The 25,396-nt window shown below is 33.6% G+C and overlaps 1 protein-coding gene across 3 annotated transcripts in view; it reads right to left on the bottom strand.

Moving 5' to 3' along the window:
• The window catches only part of LOC118187484 (sodium channel protein 1 brain-like), a 155,893-nt gene that overhangs the window by 35,689 nt on the left and 94,808 nt on the right, over positions 1-25,396 (bottom strand). For all 3 annotated transcript variants that reach the window (XM_035357722.2, XM_085820224.1, XM_085820223.1), the window contains exons 13-20: positions 22,739-22,814; positions 22,039-22,244; positions 19,488-19,658; positions 15,960-16,153; positions 14,955-15,180; positions 8,538-8,778; positions 7,971-8,071; positions 2,166-2,266 (exon numbers count right to left, since the gene is read on the bottom strand). In XM_035357722.2, coding sequence (XP_035213613.1) covers positions 2,166-2,266; positions 7,971-8,071; positions 8,538-8,778; positions 14,955-15,180; positions 15,960-16,153; positions 19,488-19,658; positions 22,039-22,244; positions 22,739-22,814 — 1,316 coding nt within the window. The remainder of the gene's footprint in view (positions 1-2,165; positions 2,267-7,970; positions 8,072-8,537; positions 8,779-14,954; positions 15,181-15,959; positions 16,154-19,487; positions 19,659-22,038; positions 22,245-22,738; positions 22,815-25,396) is intronic.

Raw genomic sequence — 25,396 nt, 5'->3', positions numbered from 1 at the left:
TTAAAAGTTCTTATCAGTAATAAAGATCTGGTAACATAAAATAAGTTCAACAATCAGAATATACAATTAACTGAAAATTATTAACAATTAAAGTAAAGTTCGAAACAATGAATAAAAAAATAAACTAGAATTTAAAAGAATTGGTACAATCCAAACATGGGGAAGCACCTAACAACGGGTATAAACAAATTAACTAAAAAATAGAAACCTAAATTGGTTTATTAGATTATGGCGAAGCACTCGAGGGCTATCTGCCTTAAGGGAGGGATGCCTTCGTGGAAGACCTTTTAAGGGAAACTGGCTCGTATACACGTTACACATGGGAAAACCAAGAAACCGCCCATGCAGCCAGCCCGTTCGCGGGATTCGAACCTCGGACCGAACTACCACTGTTCAGCGACATTATCGCTCGGCTGCTGGTGGGCCGAAACCTAAATTGAGAACTAATTATAAGGAGAAATGGGTATATAATGAATGGAAAATAAGTAATATAGCTTTAAGATTTTTCATCGAAATATTCAAAATAAACCAAGAATCGAATTATAGTCCGTAATTTATCGAAGTAATGTAGACAGGATTTGTGATAACGTCAGAAGTCAAGTGACATAACGTATCTAGGACTTCTTAAAATGTCTGATATATAACATCACATGCTACCTATTCCTTCTTTTCCGTTTATATCTTGTTACTTTAACTGAAACATTTCTGGCAACATTATATCGATTTTCACTTCCATTTGTTCATAACAAAAGGTTATCTTGTGGGGTTATACGAGAGAGGATGTTATGCACATCTGTATGTGGGTGGAGGAGGACAAGTATTAACTCAGTTTTATAAAAAAATGTAGGTGCAAAATAAAGTTTTACTATGAACTAAGAATGACGTATAAAGCAAGATGTATGCGACTGTGACTAAAATGTCTCTGATGCTCATGGTAAAATACACTGCTCTCCAAAAGTTAAGGGAGAGCATGTTTTTGAAAGTTCACCATTAGAAAAATATCAGTAACGTTTAAATTCACACTTCATATTCATGACAGTAACGAAGGTTAAGAAAATATATGCAAAACCAATAGTTACCACTTTTATTTTATAGAAATGAATATTTATATAACAGTTGGAGCAAAAATTGCAATTTTTACTCACGAGTGTTGATTTTAATTGTTACTGCAGTTTTGCGGACAATATCTAGGAAAATCTATCAATGTCCAGGAGAAGTCGTTTGCCCAATTTGTTGAGGAAGCGGATGATTGGATGGATGGAAATGGGGATGTCACAAGCCTATGCTGCTCTTCACAGACGAGTCCAGGTTCACACTGGAGAGTGATTCAGGTCGTCAGCTGATCTGGAGGGAACAATGCACCAGATAAAACCAATACCTCATTGTGAAAAGGCACAGTTACAGAGGTAACGGTTTGGGCTGGGATCTCTCTCGGTGGTCACACTGACCTGTATGTGTTCTATGGAGGAACTTTGACCGGTAGGAGATATCGAAACGAAATTCTTGATCAATATGTCCGCCCATATGCCGCTGCTATTGATCCTGAATTTCTTCTGATGGACGACAATGCGAGACCGCACCGAGCTTGCGGTGCTGAAGAATATCTTGAGGGTCACGGTATGGAGCGGATGAAATGCCCAGCTCAATGCTCAGACCTGAATCCGATAGAGCATCTTCGGGTCTACTTTGGGAGACATATTGCTGAAGCCCTTCTCCAAGGTTGTTAGATGAAACTGAATAAGAATTACTCCGTGTCTGATCGTTGCTTCCCATTTCACTGACCGACAACCTAATATATAGCATGGAACGTCGCTGTGCCAATGTATTGCAGCTAGGAGTGGACACATTCTTTATTAGAACCCATTTTTGTAATGTTACCTCCCCATGTTTCCTCAAAAAACTGTGATTTACTGTTTCTCCAAGACTGGATTTCTTTGTCATGAGTGCAGTTTTTAACTTAACAAATTCTTATCAATTAAAATATTTTGCTGCATAACATGAATTACGAAGAATCATAAATTTGAAGTAGGATTGAATGATTGCTAAAAAGATTAATTAATCAATTATTAGACAATGTTCTTCCTTTAACTGACACTGGATACTTTAGACACATGTACACTTAACCTGCTACAGAATCAATAAAACAGATAGGTGCATAATGTTACCTGAACACGCAACGAGGACAACATTCTGGTGGTTCTTTGATATTACTGTCTTCGTTCTGAATTTTGATTCTACTATCATTTCTTGAACTGTAGTGCGGCTCCTATGCTAACAGAAACAGAAAAAAATCTATCAAAAAAGGAGAAACATTTTCTTATTATTACTATATAAACAAAACTGAAGCTTGGTTAACTATGTTCTAAAAATTTCTAGCTTCTATATAGAATCATCCGATTTCAGAATACCATATTTTTAAAAAATATATCAGTAGTAGGCTACTATAAATGATTCATCTGATTTCAGAGTATTGTATTTTTTACAGTGTTATTTGTTCAGTGTAGTAAATAATGCATAAAAATACAGATGCTCTCAAACACTTTTTTCTTTGTGGTACTTTGGGTTTTCGCTTATTCTCAATGCCATGTACAGTTCAGGGAAGCATCAATGCTGCCGTGATGACTACTGACATAGAACAAAAACTATAAGTCTTTATTTCTTTAATTTATTAATCTAGATTATGCTCTTTGAATTGAATTCTTTTTAAGTACAAATTTTATGAGACACCTTTCACTTTTTTGCACAGGATGTTTACACACTTTTAGAAAGACTTTGATAAAGAATTAAAGAAAGCAAATGTTTGGGAATAAAAATTTCTGGCAACAGCTTATTATTTGAAATTAGAATATCGTCTGCTACTTTAAAATTTGTTCTTTTTACAAAATATCACACGTAAACTAGCTGACTATTAAATTATATGCTTTTACGCTTTCTTAAGAGAAATATTCCTATTCTATAATTCAAAAACTTTGTAAAAGACATCAAAATAAGCAATGCTATTAACGAAAGGGAAATCCCATCAATCATTATGTCTACATGGAAAGAAGACTTCAAATACCTGAAAAACGCTCGTGCTTTTTCTAAAGTTAAATCGTTGGTAACAAAAAAAAATCCGCCGAAGCTGGAATCAATTGGAAAGTCTTGAAATACATCTGTATCGACAATAAATACAGTACTAAAAGAATATTTACAACTTAAAAACGCTTAAACGCATAATATTCACCAGCTTTGCCGAGATATGGGGTTTAAAGCAGAACAATTTATAGAACTCAGTATAAAATTATTAATTAGAAAATTAATGGAAATACATTCCCACCCTTGAAGCATAGATTTAACTAAATGAAAATAACAAGAAAAGGTCTATTTATTATCGAAAACGATGACAAACGATAGTACAAAACTGGTTTCGACAATGCAAAGAACTTTTCAATAAGGGGTTGTTTACAACTGTCTCAGGATTTTCTTGCAATGGGAAATTAAAAATTAGAAGAGTGAGAAAAAATGTTAAAATCAACTCAGCGTATTATCAATAGAAAGTTTTAAGTCCGATATTTGCAGAAAAAGTTCTATTTCTTTATTCCAGTAACTTTCAAAGTAAGATAATAAAACATTTGCTAAAAGCAATATTACTTAAAAGGATACACATTTTCTAGAAATGATATTAATTAAAACTATGCGTATTTCTTTGGAGCAATATCGTTAAAACAACACGTATGTCTTTGAAATAGTATTATTCAGAAAGATAAAAATTTTCTATAAACATAAGAGATGAAATAATATATCCCTTTACTTCATTTTATTTATAAAATTTATTCGATAAAGAAACACAAAATCTAAAAGATTTTCCTCTTGCTCATATATTTTTAAATTTAGTTCAATCCTGTACTAGCTTGATTCACCGAAATTCACGAAAATATGTGGAAAGATATTTCTGCGCGCTTTTTACGGCAGGATAATCTTGTCATTTTTAGCCGTTTGCATGGCATCTTCACATTTGTGATCTTACTTTACTTGAATATTCATTTGCTCTGATAATTTTTTTCGAGAGAATTAAACTTTTAAAATATACAAAGCAAAAAGAATAGCTACAGTTCAAAGACCTTTTCTCTTAATCAGTTAAGTCTAAAAACAGCAATATAACAGGAGCTCCGCAAACTTCCTGAATGTCTCTCACATTATTCACAGCTGCTGTTGTGTGGCGGAAATACGCAATACCGCATGGACAAGTTGATTTTTCAGTCTGATAACATAATATAATCAGTTATTTTTACAAGGATACTTATCCAATTGTAATACATTCTCCTAAGTCCCGCCAAGGAGCGGTGAAACGTCAGAACCATGCTGAAAGATATTCGGCTAATACGTAAAAGTATACATTAAGAAATTAACAATTTCAAGTCTGAACTTTACATTCAAGTTTAATTTTACACCTGAAAGATTTATCTAAAAGAAAAAGATAAATAAGATTTAACCATTCCACGCCCCTCTTCCTATTTTTTTTTTTTTTTTTTTTTTTTGCTCAATTTGTGTTATTGCACTTCATTGTCCGTAACACAGTTATTTGCTATTTAAAGAATTATTGAATACACACAGTTATATCCCTCTACTCTTACTTTGTAACTAATATTTAAATAACATCAAGTTTTGGCATTTTTATTTAACTGATAATGTAAATGTTTGGTGTCATTTATAACGAAGTTAAAAGAAGAATGGTGCAAAATATAATTTTTGTTGGTTACAATAATGATAGATTTTACGTAACAGGAAAAACTGTAATAAAAATAAATATGAAAATAAAACTAACATTATTTATGTTTAAAAAACTCAAACTATTATTTTAAAAACTAAAATAATAAAAAATAAGATAAAATAATAGATAAAAAACTTAAGGATATACAATGAATAACCGATATATCTATAACTCAAGTCTTAACCAAACAATTATCAGAAGTGTATACTTTCATACATAAATTAAGCTTGATAAATTTATTTAATTCTGCTTCTAGTGTACTCGCATAGCCTCGTAGATTATACCAACGAGGGAAATCCAGGCTTCAAAATTAGTATTCCCATACGTTTAAAAAAACTGAAGGAAAGTTAGAAACCTTCAAGTCACATACACCTGAACGCTTTTATATGTACTGTATCTGTTCTAAACTAGACACCCATCAAATATAAGACCTTCTTTAAATTTGGGTAAGTTTTAAGAAACAAAAATATGGGCGAATATTTCCTTTGTCTTATTTCCTTTGTCTTTTGTCCGTAAAAAGCGCAGAAATATCTTTCCACATATTTCGTTAATTTCGGTGGATCAAGCCACTACAGGATTGCACTAAATTTTAAAAATATATGAGCAGGAGGAAAATCTTTTAGCTTTTGTGTTTCTTTATCAAATGAATTTTGTAAATGCAACTAAATAAAGGGATATATTATTTCATCCCTTATGCTTACAGAAAATTTTTATCTTTCTGAATAATACTATTTCAAAGACATACGTGTTGTTTTAACGATATTGCTGTTGTTTTAACGATTCAGTGATTCTGAAAAAGAAAAATTTAGCTTTATTCTCATACCTTCATAATATCCTTTAACTAACAATAACCGTATTCTGCTGTTACTTGCATTAGGCCAACTATGTGAATAAAGAAATATGTAAAATATATTACGAAATTTTAAATTTTAGTTCTTCAAGTTCTGATAGCATAAGGTATATTTAAACAGAAATAAATGTGTATGTAGCTCCTTAAATACTATTATAATGTTAGAATTTAATCTTTTTCATATGCTAGTGCATATCTTCAATTGGTCCTGATCGATAAAAACTAGATAAGACATCATTTGAAGAGTCTTTCCTCTTTGTTTCTTCGGTCCGCTTGCAACATACTATAGAATATTTTAAATCATTTCTGGTGTTGGTGTATTTAATTATGGCAAAGCACACTAGGGCTATCTGCCTAAGGGGAGGGATGCCTTCGTGGAGGACTTTCTAAGGGAAACTGGCTCGTATACACGTTACACATGGGGAAAACCACGAAAACACCCATGCAGCCAGCCCGTTCGCGGGATTCGAACCTCGGACCGAACTACCAGTGTTCAGAGGCTTTACCGCTCGTCCGCTGGTGGGCCTTAGATCATTTCTGAAAGAAGCTGTAAGTATTATATTAATTTATTAACAGTTAAATTTTGAGTTAAACTTCATTTCCTATCGATTCTTACTTCAACATACTACTTCCGGCCAGAACGTAGTTTTAGAAGCACGTCTGAATGCTAATGAGAAAGAGCGGTATATAACCGCGATGTTCTACAGTCTTAGTGAGAGAGGTACCAGATATTCTGGCTGCATGCATCCGCTTTTTTAGGCTACTTTCTCGTCAGCTATTATTACGCTCGGCCGTACTTTAGGCCATTCATAGCTTCGCAGTCAATTAGCGTTAAGGGGCCAACTCTGTTAGAATCTTGATAGCTTCGGCTACATCTCTTTTAGTTTAGTTTAGTTTACTTCTTAGTCTCTTAAGTTCAAGCCAAAGTGTCGGCTTTATTGCACAACTCCGAGACGGTATGGAAGGTTAGAATACCTTATAAACTATTCCTAAGAAAATATTCATATGAAATCAAAAATGAGAACTGCAATAAAACATACTTAAACGCATTGTCATTCGAAAAGGTATGTACACTCTGCACACACACAGAAAGAAGTCTGTTTTTACATCTCCCGTTCTACTGGGCAGATTGACGAAATTTAATTTGCGCTTGCCATGTCTCGAAAGCATGACTTTGGAAATAATATATTAGATTTATACGTAGTATTGTTATAACATAGGTACTTTTATATAATATCATGCTTCATACCCAAATTTCGATTCTAAGACTCAAATTATGCCCAAATATTAAATTTTGTAAAAGTTGGTGAGGAACTTACCGAGATATTCAAAAATTTATCTTGGACTTTTTTCAGCTTGCGAAATGAATTGGCGCAAACTGAAAAAAAATTTCGGTTGGTTTTGCTAACCTATTTTCTTTTTCCTTTCATAATGCACGAGAGGGAAAAAAATTGTTTCTTTCATTCTTTCATATAATTTTTTTATAATATAGTTTTTAATCATAGTTGTTACATTTAGATCCTTAAACTAGGCATTATTATTGCTTAAAACAAAAATGCCAAATTTCAAAATTCGCCAGTATGTAAATCCATGTATATCTTAGGGCATTTTTAATAAAAAAACTCAATTTTTAATAAAAAAACTCAATTTAATAAAAAAACTCAATTTTTAATTAAAAAAAACTCTTTCCAGATATGCTTAGAAATACATCTAAGATGACAGGAAACATTTTATAGGTCATAAGTGAAAGTTTTTTCGGAAAATTTATAAAACTTACTACAAAATATAAATTTAAAAAATAAATCAGAAAATATCTGCAATTTTATTTGGATTGAACACAAATTTTGAACTTTGAAAAAAGGAATGAAGTAAGTTTAGTTAAAGAAAGAGCTATTAATTAATATTTTTCAAATTCAATTAACACTGAGAAGCTAAAATTCTGAGAGCTAATTTTTAAAAACTCCTTGCAGGATTTTTGCAAAACTTGGCAATTTGGCATCGTAGAATACAAATGTGAGAAAAACTGTATCTCGACGTGAAAAATCGTCAAAACGTTGGCACGAAAAGAAAATGTCATTTCAGAAAAAGTGCGATTTTGTGTCAAAATACCTACATTAGAACAAATTTTAAGTCTTAAGTAAGTACATTTTAAGTCCCGTTTTCTGGACCTCTGAAACGCAAGTTAAATTTCATCAACCCAGTAGAATGGGAGATATAGAACTTTCCCTGATTTTTTTTCCCACAGAGCATACGTGGTGATTCTGCGTGTTTTATTTTTCATCTAGATCTAAACATTTCCGTAATTACCTATCACTATGCTACTACTAAGCAATTTTAAGATTTTGAAATCAATTGTTTGAAAATGTTTACCTCTTCTATAGCTTCTACGGATGGCAGATGATCAGCAAGACTTTTGTTCGATAAGGCTAATATCCTTGCTGAGCTGTAGTTGCTCAAAGTACTTGGGATTCCTGAAAGAAGAAATATCTTATATATCTATCGTAACTATTTTATTCATTTGGTTTTGCTAATAGTATAGATAGTAACTGCGTCTACTTATCACTAGAAGAACTTTATACGAATGCAGAAATAAATTAAAAATCTCCAACACAATCATGTCATAGAAACACATTCTTAAAGCAGCCTCAGTTTTTAAAAGCCGAGTGAATGTTCTTACGCATGGAAATCCACTACATTACAAAACGCATAGAAAAAATTAAAAAGAAAAAACGCCCAGCATTGTAAAGCGCCTATATTCAAACATGTTATGAATCTGTACATAATCGCTGTAAGTAGCATTATAATACTTAATTATCCATGTATTCTACCTTGATAGAGGTAATTCCCCAATCTGCTAGTGTCTTTTTTTCCAGCCCCTTTGGCTTTGTACTCTAAAACGCTAAACGTAAATTAATCCTCCATTGGGACATGGCTTACCTCTAGCTTTCCGAAATTTATCGAAATCACTGACGGAAATTTCGCTGGCTCTTCGAGACGAAACGGGAGGCAAGCGGATCCCTGGTTCTGACCACCTCCTATTCCGGAACATCTGTTGCGTTGGGAGGGGATGTGGAAAGGGGTCGTTGCATGTCGTCTCCGATTCGTTGGCATTCCGACGAATAACCCCTCGGATTTTCCGAAAACCCTTCAGCAATTTCGAATCAGAAGCTCCTCTCTCCTATAAAATTTAAATATATTGATATCATAAAGATTGAATGCAGTTTGTGAAATATACGTGAAAAACATGCTTTAATTAAATAGTTTTAGTAAATTGAACTGAAAGTTAAATCATTAATTTTTATGATTATATTTTCAATCGTCGGTGACTAAAAGCTGTGAAAATAGCCTAGTCAAAAATTTTTAACCATTCTTGTCTTAAGAGAAGATGAAAATGCAAATTTATATCCCTTGAAAATCTTAAGACAGTACACATGATTGATGTTCTCGTATAGAAATGTAAATACAATACACACGTGATGATCAGGAGAAAAAATATTATGTTTTGGAAGAGTTACCAAAAATCAATAACTTATATTAGAGATTTGAATATATTTCCTTTTGAATATTATTTTTCGATCTATCCGATGATGCAGTGATTAAAATTCTACGATGAAGCGTTCAAAGCGTTCAATCGTTAAGCGATGCTACGTGTGAAAATTCCATAAAATTCACTTCAATATTAAATCAATAATTTATTTTAATTAACTAACTTTTTATTTTAAGCCTTCGTAAAATAAAAGAATGCTTTTGTACTTATCCTATGTTTTCTAACATAAAAGTGAGTCATTTTAGTATAGGAACTGGAAGCTAAAACTTATTTAGTCTACTGAAAAGCTGCCATGTCATTTGAACATGCTATGCCACGAAAAGCAACTGGCAATATTTACTGATAAGCGATAAGCGACGGAGGACGTGGGCACTGTCCCTTTACCATTTGGGTTAATCAGTACAGCACCACGTCCACCTTTATCTTACATTTCATATTACATTATATATTACGATACATGATTTACACATTGCATTATATACTACATATCAAATTAATACCTTATCCTAACATTACATTAACTTCACATCAACTTATTACATTAAAATTCTTTTCTAATAAACCCTATATTGGTACATTATAAAAGGGTTATTTTGCACAGGATTCGCATTAGACACAGGATACGCATTATAGTATTATCATTATACACTGGGTACACATTACATTATATACGGGGAAATTAATGATACATAGGAACATTATACGCAATAGGAAGTTATAAGCACGATACGGATTAGATTGTTCACAGGAAATTAGTTATACACAGGTATTGCATTATACAGGATAACTTATTCACATGATAGGCTTCTCGATACACTGCCTACATCGTTATGCATAATACTATTATAAAGTTTGCATTCACATTTCTTCAGTTGGGCTTTGCATTCTGTGTTATGTTGCTCATTAATCAGTGCATACTACATTACATATTACATTGCATATTATGATACATATGACACTATTACGATTACATTACATATTACATTATATATTATGATACATATAACACTATTACGATTACATTACATATTACATTATATATTATGATACATATGACACTATTACGATTACATTACATATTACATTATATATTATGATACATATGACACTAATACGATTGCATTACATATTACATTATATATTATGATACATATGACACTATTACGATTACATTACATATTACGATACTTGGCTTACGTATTAGATAATGTACTACATATCAAATTAACAAGATAGTTTATCAGTACATACTACACTACATATTTTATATTGCGATACATGGTTTACACATTACATTATATTCTACACATCAGATTGACAAGACAAAATAACGCCTTACCTTAACATTACATTAACTTCCCAATACTTATTACATTAATTTTCTTTCCTAATATACCGTATACTGGTAACAGATACATTATCATCAGATTGTAATAATGTTGTTTTGCACTGGCTGCGCATTCAACACAGGATGCGCATTAAATTATACACAGGGAAATTAGTGATACGTAGGAAAAACATTATGCACAGAAGGGGGTATATACATGATGCGTGTTAAGTTACACGCAGGGAAATTTGTTATGCACTGGTGAAACATTATGCAGGATAAATTATATTGACTAACTTATACGAAAGTGCATATTACATTACTCCTTATAATTAAACCGGTAAGCTTTACAATGTTATTCTGTACCGAAGTTCTTTACACTTATAATACATTGCTTAATCATTACATTAATACATTTACCATGTACAAAAACATATAATGGATTACATTAGCATTCCTTAATATACATAGATTACTTTGCATTTACAGTTAGCATATTACTGCAGAATTTTGCATCTGTGCATTTCTCCATTACTTACATTTCGCACCTTAGAATAGGTCGCGGTATATGGATGTGATGGTATTAGTACGCGTAGTACATGAACTGTCCTGCATTGCGTAATTTGCCAGTATTGACACGTTGCTGTTCTGTTGAAGGCAGTTATACGCGCTGCAAAGTGCATAGTTATATGCACGATAACTGACCTCAGTGCGTAATGTTCATTACTGACTCAGTTCATTTGCAATATTTACAGTTTTAGTTTGTGAGCTGCTCGTAGCACATCATGCCGATAGTTATATATACATGAAGTTTGTATGACATGGTTTTTAAGTTACACGATACATGGCACATGGTAAATGGCGTTGCACACTCCACCTTGCATTTGCATATCATATCTTAGCACGTTTGCTTTAGATTAGACATAAGTCTGTGCCCACGTTCATGAGTTTATCAACTATCTTGTTGATTTTTCGGACAGTATGTTTGTCTTTAACCATAAATCTGCAGAAAGCCTGCGTGTTTGTAGTTGGAATTGGCAGGTTCAGATCTGCTGTAAGCGGGCATTGGGTAACATAATGATCTGGGGTGCCCATCTCACCACATATACAATGTGCATTTTGTGCGATCCCGTGTTTTTCATAGTACACGGGAAAAGGACCGTGTCCGGTAATGTATCGGACCATTTGTGCATGCACTATGAGACGGTCTGAGTCTACCGTAGGGACGTGATAGTGAGCACGGCGTCCTGTCTCACCAGTATCCCATTCCTCCTGCCAAACGGATTTTGCCTTGTGTTTCAGACTTTTCTTTAAATATGAAACTGGCCAAGGGATGGTGATATGTTCCGCATTGATGTTTCTTGCAGCCTCCTTTGCAAGTTGATCTGCTTGCTCGTTCTCCCTGTTGCCGACGTGGGCCTTGGTCCATTCTATCCTGGTGTTAAGATGGCTGTGGTCGCGCAGATGTGTCTGAATCTCTGCAATCAGTGGGGAGCTGTGCACAGGGTTCACAATTGCATACAGGGAGGAGAGGCTGTCTGTTATAATGAAGCTGTCTCTTTGCCGCTGTTGGATTATCGTAAGTAGAGCTTGTTTGATGGCCATTACTTCACTCTGGAACACGCTGTTGTTTGTGTCCAGGTGACCTTTCCATTGTGCTATTGTGCTTTGCTGTCTGAGGGCAACATAGGCGCAACCTGTATTTTCATCTAGTTTTGACCCGTCGGTATAATAGACTAGATCATCTTCCTTTACATTGGTGTTTTGCTTGATGCTAATCTTTACTCCCTGTCCCTGCATTGAGGGGTGATCGGCAAGGCGTATCATCTTTTGTTCAAATTCGGCTGGTGAGTATAGCTCGTCTCTGAAGGTGGTTAGATTGCCAAGTTGAGTGATCTCCTGATAGGCTGCTTCCTTTTCTACGCTCAGATGGAGCGGTAGCAATCCCGCTAGTACGCATAACGCATTTGTAGGGTATGTTCGGAAGGCCTTGGTGACATTCAGGAGAAAAGGCCTTTGTATGCTAAGTAGATGCTTGACTTTGCGGCCCTGCATAGGCGCTGACCAAACAGCCGCTCTACAAGTTATAACTTTCTCGGCTACTGTTGTGTAAAGCGTTTTCTGGATATAGGGATTGAGACCCCATTTATAGCCCTGCATATATCTTAGTTGTTGGGCTAATCTTGCAGTTTTCTTTTTCAGCTCCAACACATGGGGGATCCAGTTTAATTTGGTGTCGAAGATAATTCCTAGATATTTCAGCACTGGAGTGATGCGGAGGCGATGTCCATTTAAAGTTAACCTTGGCTGTCTTGCCATCGATCCGCCTTTTTTTGGGACGAGCAAAATCTGAGATTTGGCCTCTGCTATTTGAAGTTTTAGGGCTGTGCATCTTTCCTGAAAAAGGGAGCAGGATTCGATTGCATTAGCCTGGAGCTTTTCCCTGGTTCTTCCTTTGACGATTAGGGCTGTATCGTCTGCGTAAGCGATGATCCTTGTATGGTCAGGCCATGGGTTGTTGAGGATTCCGTTGAAGGTTATGTTCCATAGGAACGGTCCGGCGCATGAGCCTTGCGCGCATCCCTGTGTCTGATCTTGTTCTATAATTCCGCTGTTATGTGGAAGGATCAGCCGGCGGTCCGCTAAATAGTTTACGATGGTGTTGTAAATATTGCTTGGGCAGATAGCGGTTCGTAGAGCTTGTAATATTGCTGGCCACCACAGAGTATCAAAAGCGCTCTTGAGATCTATTGAAATGAACGCTGTGTGGTAGCCAGAGGATCTATTAGCCAATATTTGGTTTTTGCCAGAGGATCTATTAGCCAGTATTTGATCTATTAGCCAATATTTACTGATAAATGGGTTTTGATCTAAGGTTCTATCTTGCAGTTAGACATCCAAGCGATTACTATTCCTTTCATTTTCACTCGGGAAATGAGCGGCTCTTGGGAACAACAATGGAATTTATTTACTTTTAAGTTTTCATCCTTAGTAGGTCTAACTGTAATGACTTAGATTATGAAAGCGACTCTTAATTCAAGACGTTGTTCACAGACTTTAAGTACAATCGAATTCATGTACCTCTAAGATTTCATCTTCAGCAGGTCTAATTATAATAACCTAGGTTTGACTAGGACTCATAATGCACGACCTTGTGATCCACTCATAGACTTCCCGTACAATAGAATTCATGTACCACTAAGATTTCTTCCTTAATAAGTCTAACTGTAATAACCTAGATTATGAGTGGGACTCTTAATTCACGACATTGCGATCCACTCATAGACTGCTGTTACCATCTGAACTATTTTAAATCAGAAGTTGAATGGACTCAGAGTCAGTATCTGCAATAACTACTGAAGATTTTGTTTGACACAAGCAGATTGACGTCAACATAAAACTTCATCTGCCTTGATTTAACTTGAAGTTACTGTGAGTTACATTCACATTTCTAAATACAATGCGATTAAACTGTTTCATTTATCTGTGCCTGTTAGCTCACGTGGTTGATCGGTGTTTAATTACAATCGAGTGAGTATGTATGGCTCTGGATAATGCGTTCCTTTTCTAACATAAAAGTGAGTCATTTTTTAAGAAAAACTCGAGAAACGTACGGCTCAAAACTTCAAGGTCTCAATTAATTTCGAATTTTAAATAAATTTAAAATTCTTTAATTCTTTTAGTCTACATTTTTAAAGTCAAAACTTTTGTTCACAATCAATATCTTAGTGAAGAATGCTTACAAAAAATTATCCTTAAATTTATTATACATTTATTTTATAAATTATATAATTAGGCCAATTTCAGAAAATTAATATTAATTTAATGCTTGCAAAGGGCTTAAATAAAGGTATTCTGAAATTTTTATTACGCAATTAATTATAATCTTGCAATTTTGGGTCTTTAAAAATCGCAGATTGAATAGACATTTTGATGATGATGTATGTTGATGTATTTAATTATGGCAAAGCACACGAGGGCTATCTGCCTAAAGGGAGGGATGCCTTTCGTGGAGGACTTTCTAAGGGAAACTGGCTCGTATACACGTTACACATGGGGAAAACCACGAAAACGCCCATGCAGCCAGCCCGTTCGCGGGATTCGAACCTCAGACCGAACTACCAGTGTTCAGCGTCTTTACCGCTCGGCCGCTGGTGGGCCGAATAGACATTTTGAAATTTATAACTTGATACATTAATTATATCTGTAAAACGTATATCAAATATTTCGTTATGTAGTATTTTATCTCCATTATCAACCATGCATATCAACGATTGTTTTATATAACAAGCTGTATGTGTTCAACAAGGCAAGAACGTTTTTGAAATAAAATTAAATGTAGAAATATTGCGGTATATATTACTCACAGGAGAGAACTAATCAGAATTCCTCACAAGTAACATTATTTTAAAAAGTTTAAAGTGAATTTGTATGTTTTTTTTTATCAAATGAAATTTTTATTATGATAACAACTACTTACCCTCTTTTCTTTGAGTTCCTGGCAGTTGAAAGAATTGAGCAACATTGCGAGAAAGAGATTGAGGACAAGGAAATTACCCACCGTCAAGGCCACAAGAAACAGAACTATACACACTTGATACTTCTCTCCAGCCCCTCGCATGCAATCCCAAAGAGGTTGCACCCATTCTCCACAAAGTATACGAAACATCATTAGCAAAGAATGCCAGAAATCAGTAAAATTCCACCTGTCATTGAAAGAGATTACAATTAGTGAATTGAAGATGTTCTTTTCTTTCCTCTCTGATTTGCATATAACAGTACATCTCTCATATTACGCCTTTCATACGTTATATTTTCACGAGGTATGTATTATTAAACAAATAGTGTTCTGGTTGACTACCTTACTCCATGCCTAAAGTATAGTGTGCAAGATTAGAAAACAGTTTTGTTTCATTCCATTAAATCCAAGCTGTTAAGAAACTTTGCATATTTGCTAACTTATCTCCGCCAGTTCTATAATAATGCACTTTTGTAGTTAGCTTTAAATTTTATTTCATTTAAAAAATAAAGAACTATGATTTCTTTCATGTCATTTTATCATACGCCTGTATTTACAATCCTTAACCGATTCCTTTCCACCAGATTCTAAAATATAGCCAGCAATCAGTTTTTATCATGCCCCGAACGTAACTATGATCTGCGCTTTCCGATTCGCATTAGAAATTCTATTGCACATTACTAAAATATTCTGCAATAAAACTAGTAGTGTCATGTAGTTCAACATATTATTTTTACCTTCATATGTGAATGAAAATAAAAATACTTTGCTATGCTTCCTTGGTTAGAAATTTTACATTTCCTTAGATATAAAATTTCTAATCAAAGGTAATTTTGAGTTTTCAAGAAAACTATATAAGGAGAAACGTTTCTCTTTCATATATTTTACACTTCTTATGTGATGGATGCAAGATCAAAATTATACAGCACTATCATAATAAAAAAAATACACGAACAAATAATTTACCTCGGCACAGGAGCCGGAGCGAAATTTTCTGCTGTATATATATCGCTGAAAAGTTGTACTCCCATTATAGCAAATATGTAAACTATGACAGCTAGGACAAAAGTCATATTTCCTACAGCGCCCAACGTACTAGCGATGATTGTGAGCAATAAACGCATTGTTGGCCAGGCCTGTGCCAGTTTCACTACTCTGAGCTGCATGAAAGAAAAACATGGAAATCATTAAGGTGCATTAAAACGGTTTAAAAATAAAACGCATATTGAATTATTAATATGAAAGGAAATGTATCATAAAAACATAACAAAAATTTAATTGCAAGAAAGAAAGGAAGTTGGTTATAGAAAGACAGTAAAAGTTATACATGGTCAAAGGCAATAAAAACTAAATATGACCAAACTAGAAAGAAGTATTTAGGATATTTATTATTTCTTTTTATGACTTAATGTGTACTCCAAAATAACTTCTTTACGTAGTAATCTTTTTTAATTTTTAATGGGCAATTTACATTTTGCTGTAAGAAAGTTCGCTTACCACCCAAATTTGCAGGGCTTTCAACCGGCAGTCAGGAACACATATTCGGCCTAATTATTACTATTATCGCCGATACACATTTCAAAAGTTCACTATCTGTAAAGCAGTTAAAATGACATGTGATTAGATGTAAGTGGCCAGGCACTTCATCAATGAATGTATTCTTACCCGGAGTGCAAGAGAGAAATATAGAAAGAATTTTAAGGAACATTTTAAAAGGAACTATTCAAATTTGAAAGATTTTGTAGAGACAATAACGAAAATTATAAATGCTAACAAAGACAGAATTGGAATTCGGCACTGAGATTGAGATTTAGATTTTGGACTTTTTTTTTTTTTTTTTCCTTATATTTTTTTTTTCTGGTCAGTCCCATTTTTTTATCATACGGTCAGGTTGTGCCAACTTGTAGAATCGGGGCTGTGCTCTTATAATAATAATGATAATGATGATGTGACTAGATGTCACTATAATTATAAAAGGTTATATTTTTTAACTGTAAGGGTTTTCATTATTTATAAATTCTTACATATGCTTCTATTAACACATTTGTCTTCCTCTGGTGGCCTAAACTTTGCTGAAGAATTCTCAAAGAATTTCTGAACCCTTCATTCATTTTTTGTCGAGAATTCTGCTTAGGATGTTATAAGAGCAAACTGATATCGCAGAAGCAAAGAGCGGAGGCATAATGCAGATGTTCATTTCTTATTAGAGAATCGAAATTAGGCTCATATCCATGAGAAATATCTTCGCTTACTTATCATTATATTATTCATTTCACCACCATATCATCTCAAAGCCTTGCATAACAATATACTTTGAACGAAGAAGCTGCATCCAAAATGTGATTTCACAATTTTATTATGAGTTATTTCACTAAACCTAGCAATAAATCCACAGGTGAAGCAAATCATAATATCAGTCTAAGTTTCTCAAATATTTGCTGCCAAACTTTCAGCCTTTCTCTGCTTTAAACATTCGCTTCAGTTATCAGAAACAACAAAAGTTTCTTTTAAATCTCCAACTTGTTTTTTGATATACTTAACTTAAATGCACCTTCCTTAAAGTTAACTAAATATGAAAGGTTTTTCTCTCTCCTTATTGAGTTCCTTCGTGGTGTAATTGAAAAGCAAGTCTGGCTAGCATTCGGAAATTCCAGATGTTCTAGTCCCAGCGAAGGCATTGGGTGTTTTTTAAGACTTCAGCTCCGAAATAAAATTCCTAATGATTTCTACAGCGGCACCCGAACTAAAAGGTGTTGAATGTTAATTCTTAACCACAAAGATTTGACGACTGAGTCCCCTTTTGACGTCCTTTATGTGAAGTCCTTTATGTGAAGAAGAATGTAAGCTTTTTCTCCCTTATTTCTGTGTGCTTTCGTGGTGAAACTGGAAAGCATGTCCGGCTAAGCAATCAGAAGTTCCGGAGTTAGAGTCCTGGCAAGGAAACTGCCAATTTTTTCGATTTCGCTGCTTCGAAAAACATCTAAATGGTCTCTACACATAGTTCACGTAGTATCTTCATAAAATACCTAAGGAAAATTCCGAAGTACTTTTCTTAATTTTTAATTTAAACTGACCTGTCCTAGGGAAACGGGGTTATTGCCGCGTTGTTTATTACTTTATCACAGAAACTGAATTTAATATTCTACCAAGAGATCACTTTGTTCAGCCAGACAAGAATAAGACACAGCTCAAATACTAATACTATAGTGGAAATTAAATCGCATTGCATTCTAATTGCTTTTATTTAATATTTAATTTAATATTTCTGGTCTCAACCGATGTAAAAAATTAAAAAGGCATGATTAACAAAGAAAATCTGAAAGCTAGACAGAAAAAAATTCATAATATTAGGCTGTCTATTATTTTATTTCTATCCCATTCTTATCACATCTTAGCTAACAAACCCTACACGTTACAGCATAGTATTTTAATTATCTTAAAATTCCTAGTACTCTTAGTTCCAATCGCCATTTTTTCCTGACTATATTATATTATCTTTATAATATTTTCTGCTTTATTGACCAGTTCAGCTGTTCAGGTTTTCATTAGCTCTATTAATTGTATCTCTTACCTTAATTCATATTACTCATTTTTAGAAGTATACGAATTAGCTAAGTTAAAAGAATTCATGCTTTTCCTCATAGTAGATACTATTACGGTATGACCCCATTTATCGTGCTGAGAGGGCGAGTGAGATATTTTAGTGTTGTCTAACTGCCGTTTATTTTTACTTTGTGACAAGAACTTCACAGTAACTGCTATTTTGCAGGAGGAATTTCATAAATAAAATAGATTTTCACACCATGTAGCTGGTCGCCTCCAAAATTTCTGATTTTATTTCTAATTGAGTATTATATGCATTTAAAAGAAGACCTAACAGCTAATCATGAACTTTTATAGGAAAATAAGAAGGCCGGCCTCTTTTCTAATTTTGTTCAAACGGTGCAATACATTTTCCACAATTGGAAATTCTTCTGTTAATGACAATTTGCATAAAAAATCCAGAAACAAACAGAGTAGCCTTTTAAATTGAAATTATTTTAGCTGATTTTTAATTTTATTCAACAGTAAAGATTACTTTTTTAAATGGCAACAAAACTTATTTAAGAAGTGGAGCAAATTACAGGCGAAACTCTCTCAACGAACCCTTTTAAGTAGATATTCCGCATTAATGCACTGTTTCTGGATCCCCTTGAAACAACAGACAAATACATTCTCGTTTACGAACGTTCTTTGATAACTCCTGATCAGCCTTCGTTTTTCGTTTTGCGAATGTTCCCTACGGAAAGATTCCACTATGTTTATGTAATATATCGTTAGTACATCGGAAAATGTTCTTTTTACTATCCATACATTTCACGTTGCAGAGATAAATATATATTTCAATTTTCAGGTATTAAGTTGGATCTGACTGCAAGCCAAATTGCAAATTCCCTTATCCTTGCTTTACTTTCAAAAAGAGAAAATTGCTCACAGACTTATTTATTTACTTACCAGTCGAAATGTCCTGAGAACAGATAGACCACCAACTGTCTCAAAGCTGAGATCCGCCAAGCTTACGACCACCACCACAAAATCGAACAGATTCCACTTGCTCCTGAAATAGTCTCGCCCTAATGCTACCAACTTTACAGCTGCTTCCAACGAAAATATAATTGTGAAAACCTAGAATTCAAATATTCTATTAAATGTTTTCTAAACATTTAAAGAAATTGCCATTATTTTTAATTATTGTTATTGTTTTGGTCAAATGAAAAAATAACATTTCTAAATACGAGTATGTCTCTTACGAAAAAATGTAATAGCTATTAATTTCCAATGAAGCCTCGACCTTCTGCATGATACGGAAGAGAAAAATGTATTTGACTTCACGCAATACAGAAACTGTGCATGTAAACGCTGTTAATTTATGCACTCGTTCTCCTCCAGTTTAAATAATACGTTTTTTATACATATACTACCTGAAAAAGATGTTTCAACGGTTCGGCCTTCATGTAACCATCCACCTTCCAAGAGTTTTGGCGTAGCGATTGCATTTGACTAGTCAAGTTATAGAGTCTCGTTCTCTTAGGAAGCATAAATTAACGAGCTCTAAAATGATTGTACGAGGAATTATCCTCAGATCTTAACACAACAAAAAGTCAGAAGAAGGATGTAAAGAACCCTTTATTCATTCCAATATAATCGCACAGATGGCGCCACTCGGGTCTAATCCCTGACAGGATAAATTAACTTGCAGGAAGGCTCTTACGCGTAGAAGCCGGCAGAAACAAGGTTAATGGCTATAAGCGATAAGCGACGGAGGACGTGGGCATTGTCCCTTTACCATTTGGGTTAATCAGTACAGCACCACGTCCACCTTTATCTTACATTTCGTATTACATTATATATTACGATACATGATTTACACATTGCATTATATACTACATATCAAATTAATATCTTACCCTAACATTACATTAACTTCACATCAACTTATTACATTAAAATTCTTTTCTAATAAACCCTATATTGGTACATTATAAAAGAGTTATTTTGCACAGGATTCGCATTAGACACAGGATACGCATTATATTATCATTATACACTGGGTACGCATTACGGGGAAATTAATGATACATAGGAACATTATACGCAATAGGGGGTTATAGGTTAATGGCTAGAAGCACTCAACGCTACAGAATCAAATCGCTAGTAATTCAAAGTAACAATGCGGCCTTCAAGCAGGCATAACACACTCTAAATTCGCCTTCCGAAACATTCGCTTAAATACAGCTTCTTTCTTCCTCAATTTTAAAATACACGCGCTATCGCATTAGCATTCTGGCAGGAAAGCATGGGTGAAAACGAGACTAGAAGGAAAGTTGCTTTAACTAAAACTAAAAAAACTAAAAATTAACTATTAGTCTTTAACTAAAAATTAACTGTTAGTCGAACTAAATATATCTCTGGAAAGTTTTGCATCATCTTCACAATCTTGAAAGAAAGGTTCATTTCATTTACAGATAATTTTAGGGAAAATATAGATTTTTCTAGATACGGTAAGTATACTTTTCTCCATATACTTTGAGACTTATTTATTTATGCCATAAATGTCTATTAGCGTGTTGTTTCGGTATCGCAAACCACATGACCGTATGTTTTTCACTAATCGAAGAATTCTGTAGTTGAAAATCAACTTTTAGGTAACCCATTCATCAAACATATTTGCTATGTAGCGAACTAATGCTACAAACATGGTCAGTACATGGTCGTTCTTCGCTGTGAGACGTCCCGACTCTCTCGTAATATACGGTTATAGACATATTTGAAAATTATTACCTATTCCATTTTCTAGACAGTTTTTTGTTTAGATTTTTCTGGACGGCTTATTTTTTGTCACCTTTTCATTTGAACAAACATACAAAATAATTAAGGAAGCGCAACAAATGGTAAAGATATCAGAATTAAGAAAATATACTAGAATGTCAGACCTCTAATTATAATAATTAATTATTTAATTTTTAAATAATTATTAGTTCTTGTTAAGTCTTTTTAATTAATTATAATAATTATTATTACAATTAATTATTATTATTATTATTACAATTATTTATTAGTTAATAATTAATAAGTACTTACTAATTAATTCTCTATTAATAACACGTTCTTATTAGACGTTCTTCTTCTTATTCTCTATTAATAACACGTTCTTTCAGAACACATTTTGTTGTTTACGTACGCGCCCTACTTTATTAAAAGTTTTGCCGAGAATACTGTACCCAGTGAGCTGTAAATTGAAGCAAGGTACCTCATAATGATTTATGTACTTTAAAATATGTATTTCGAACAACAGAAGTATTTTGTCTTTAATTTAAAAAATTATTTGCTTGATTAAACATATGGCATGTATTTAAACCTAGTTCAATTTTTGTCGTAAGTTTAAGGTAGATACAAAGGTAGATTGACTATAAAAATTGCACGTCTGTTCAAAGAAAACTTTCTACAATTATTTTTATACGAGCGATGTATTAGTTCTAAGTACCTAAATATTTTATTTACTCACCAGATTGCCAAACCTGAGTATTCTCTCAGTTTTCGCAGTCATTCCGTAATGTTCCACAGAAAGGAAGGCCGTGTTGAGGAGAATGCAAACAGTGATCATCATATCGAATAGAGGATCACTGACAATGACAGCTAGATACCTTCTCAGTCTTGACACAAAACGCAGAGCAGCTTGTAGCATTCGTCCACCTCGCCGATAGCAATAGCCTATAAAGAAAGCATATGGATATACGTACGATAAATAAATAAATAAGTAAATTAAAAATTTAAAAAATATAAACTTGGAAATCCTGATTTTTGAACAGATATGAAATAAAAAGTATAAGTTGTAAAACTCAGGTTGCTTAATTATAAGATTAATTTATTATAATAAAATTTCCGTCATTATAATGTCGAAAAGCCATTACTATACGCTTCACCTTTAATTCTAATTATCTTAATTATTTACTGAAAAAACAGCTTTGCTTGATTTCAAACATCATCTTAGTTAAAATCTTCCGAAGGTAACTGCATACTTTAACATATACTTAAACAGAAGAATATTTTAACACATTGAATATGATGTAGTATCACAGTATCACGATTATTAGCAGCAATGCTTAAAGATGCACACAATGGAAACAATTCGTAAGTGTAAATGTTCAGCTTGAAAAATTAAGAATAAAAATCGATAAAGCGAAAACAGAAAGATTACCACTTACCAAAATGTATTCTGCACCACGTGACCCGAAGACTTTGTTCACTGGGTAGTCTCTGAAGAGTATCAAAAGGATGAATCTACAGGTAAATAAGTATTATTCAGAGCGCAAAGAAATTAGAGAATAAAGAAAGCTACTGATAGATACATCTGATTAGACAACATAATCTGGTTGCATTCAAAAGGGCCACTTTCAGTCAGTTATACAGTTCATATGGATACCGGCATTTCAACAGTATACGATTAAATATGCGTTTAAAAAGGGTTCAGAAGCATATTTATCTTTTTTTGCAAGGAACATATTTTACATTTTTTGACACAGAAAAAAAGTACCTGATACGGACAATACATGGCTTCCTTGTACGTAATATACGCACTCTTTACTGCATTTCATTCACATTTATTTCCTAAAAATTGATTAGAGATATATCTCTCATTCAATTAATTCCGCTCTCACTTGGCGGCAAGGCAAAAAACGCACATAAAATATCTTTATTAAAAATTGAAAAATATAGGAAAAAATAAAACACCAAACACAGTTAAAACAATTTTTAAAAATCTGATGTGTACAACACATGACTTCCTTGTATGGAATATTAAATTATACATGTCTCTGTTACAAGAACTTCTTCAGACCACAAAAATTATACAAATTAAATCGCAAGCAATATACTTTAAAGGTAAAACGCTAATCTCAACAATGAACCTGCACCGTGTTGCTACCACTTTGTCTGAGTAAGTTTTCTTGTAATACTTGCCGAGGTACTGGCGTGATAAGTTATTATCTTAAGAGAATTTATTTTATTTAATTACATTATCATTTTGAGTTTACAACCTCTGCCCCCTAAACGGTATAATGGTAAGGGAAGCTGACTGCGATAGCGAAGTGCCGACTTCGAATCCCGGAAAAGGCATGGATGTGACCTGTTTGTTCCCTCATAGGAGGTAACGGTGTCCGCCTGTTAGATGCCTAAACAATAAAAATGACTACCATTTCTGGCCTTAAGAATCACCAATGCTAAAAAAGGGGGTAAGTGCCCACCAATCGGTTAATAAAATCTGAAATCTTTTAGATTTCACATTACGCCCAAAATGGCGTTTTTTTAACGTTTTAAGTGCTACCTTTATCTATTAAATATCATGTTCTTCGCACCTAAAGCATAAAATTCAGTTTAAAAGCAATGTCGCAAGATAATTTTTAAATGAGCATATGTTTAGAATTTCCGATACACAGTCTCGCGCGCTAGAGATAAAAAATATTTTCCGTACAGTGAGGCCTTTGCTCGCTTTGAAATCGTTGGGTTTGTTTGTAGGGTTTATATTTATTTTAAGCTATCTTTCCTTTATTTTAAGCTTTAGCATTTATTTTAAGCTATCTTTCCTTTATTTTAAGCTTTAGCATTTATTTTAAACTATCTTTCCTGTCAAGCCTTTACTTTCCCCTGGAATTGCCAATGCCAGAGTATGTAAATTTTAGTAGAACGCGCAGAGTATTCAAATTTTTAGCAGAAGTAATTTTGAGTTAAATAGAAGGGAAACGAGATTTGTAAGTGTGCTTCTTGATTCACGAGCGTGAAGGTTGCTTGGTAGAAATTTAAGAACCGCGCGTTTCGGCCTGTGTGCCTACTTCGGCAGTTAGTTGAATCTTTCAACTTCTCAATTCGAAAGTTTGCTGAATCACAGCTGTATCTTAGAACGCGGTTAAGATAGTTATAATTATAGAGCCTCGTAGATAGTGACTTCGTTAGGTATGCATCCTGTTATTTATTTTTAGCTGTACTTTTCTATTTTTGTTACACCGCCGGGTCGGCGTAGTTTGTGAGCGTCAAGTGAACGCAACTGTAATTTCTAAAGTGAAATAAAAAGGGATTAAACCCTTCTTACGAGTTTGTGTAACTTCCAGTTCATAGCAGTCACTACTACTGTTGCGGACAAGTTGGGGCTACGCAACATCACATGTTAATCAAAAATTCGTTTACGTTTTACTAAATATGAAATAGATAATAAACCAAATTCCAGATTGCAAATTTGGGCTTCCAGATGCCCATATTCGGGTGAAAACGTACGTTATCCAAGATTGGATGGCTCTGGGTACCGTTGTTTTATGACAATGCGAGAAATATACATACATTTATGCAGATTTTTCATTATTTAATTTCTTTAAATACATGGCTCTATTATTTGGTGGCAAAAATTTGAAAAGTGAACCCCCATTTACCATTTATAGTGAATCAACGAAAAATGCCAAAATTAAATTAATAGTCCTTCTAGGCAAGTTGTCCCTTTGGACTAAAGAAAAACGTTTACAACCCCTCCAGGAGCTGCTAATAAAATTGTTCTCTATTTTACGTATAAATTGTGTGCTATTTTAATAATTAAACAAAATCGAGGATAAAATTTACCAAGTGTTTAATTAGCTTCTGGGCATAGCCGTTAGGTGTTAAAAATCACAAGGTATTTCATATCACAGAAGTTATATGTTGTTGCTGTTTTTTTATTTATTTATTTATTTATTTATTTAAAACAATGCATTAATTATGGCATTTTGATTAAAAATGGTAATAAAAAATAGAAATGATGCTCAGTTAAAAACAAGCAGACTCAAATTTTGCTATCCTTTTTTTTCATCTGATTCATTTTTTTACCCTAGTGTGGTAGGGTT

This window comes from Stegodyphus dumicola, chromosome 7 (genome assembly GCF_044657685.1).
Source record: "Stegodyphus dumicola isolate Sdum_Otavi_A_Nest chromosome 7, ASM4465768v1".
Taxonomy (NCBI): Eukaryota; Metazoa; Arthropoda; class Arachnida; order Araneae; family Eresidae; genus Stegodyphus; species Stegodyphus dumicola.
Note: the sequence above shows the minus strand (reverse complement) of the source record. Positions and strands in the feature narration are given on the sequence as shown.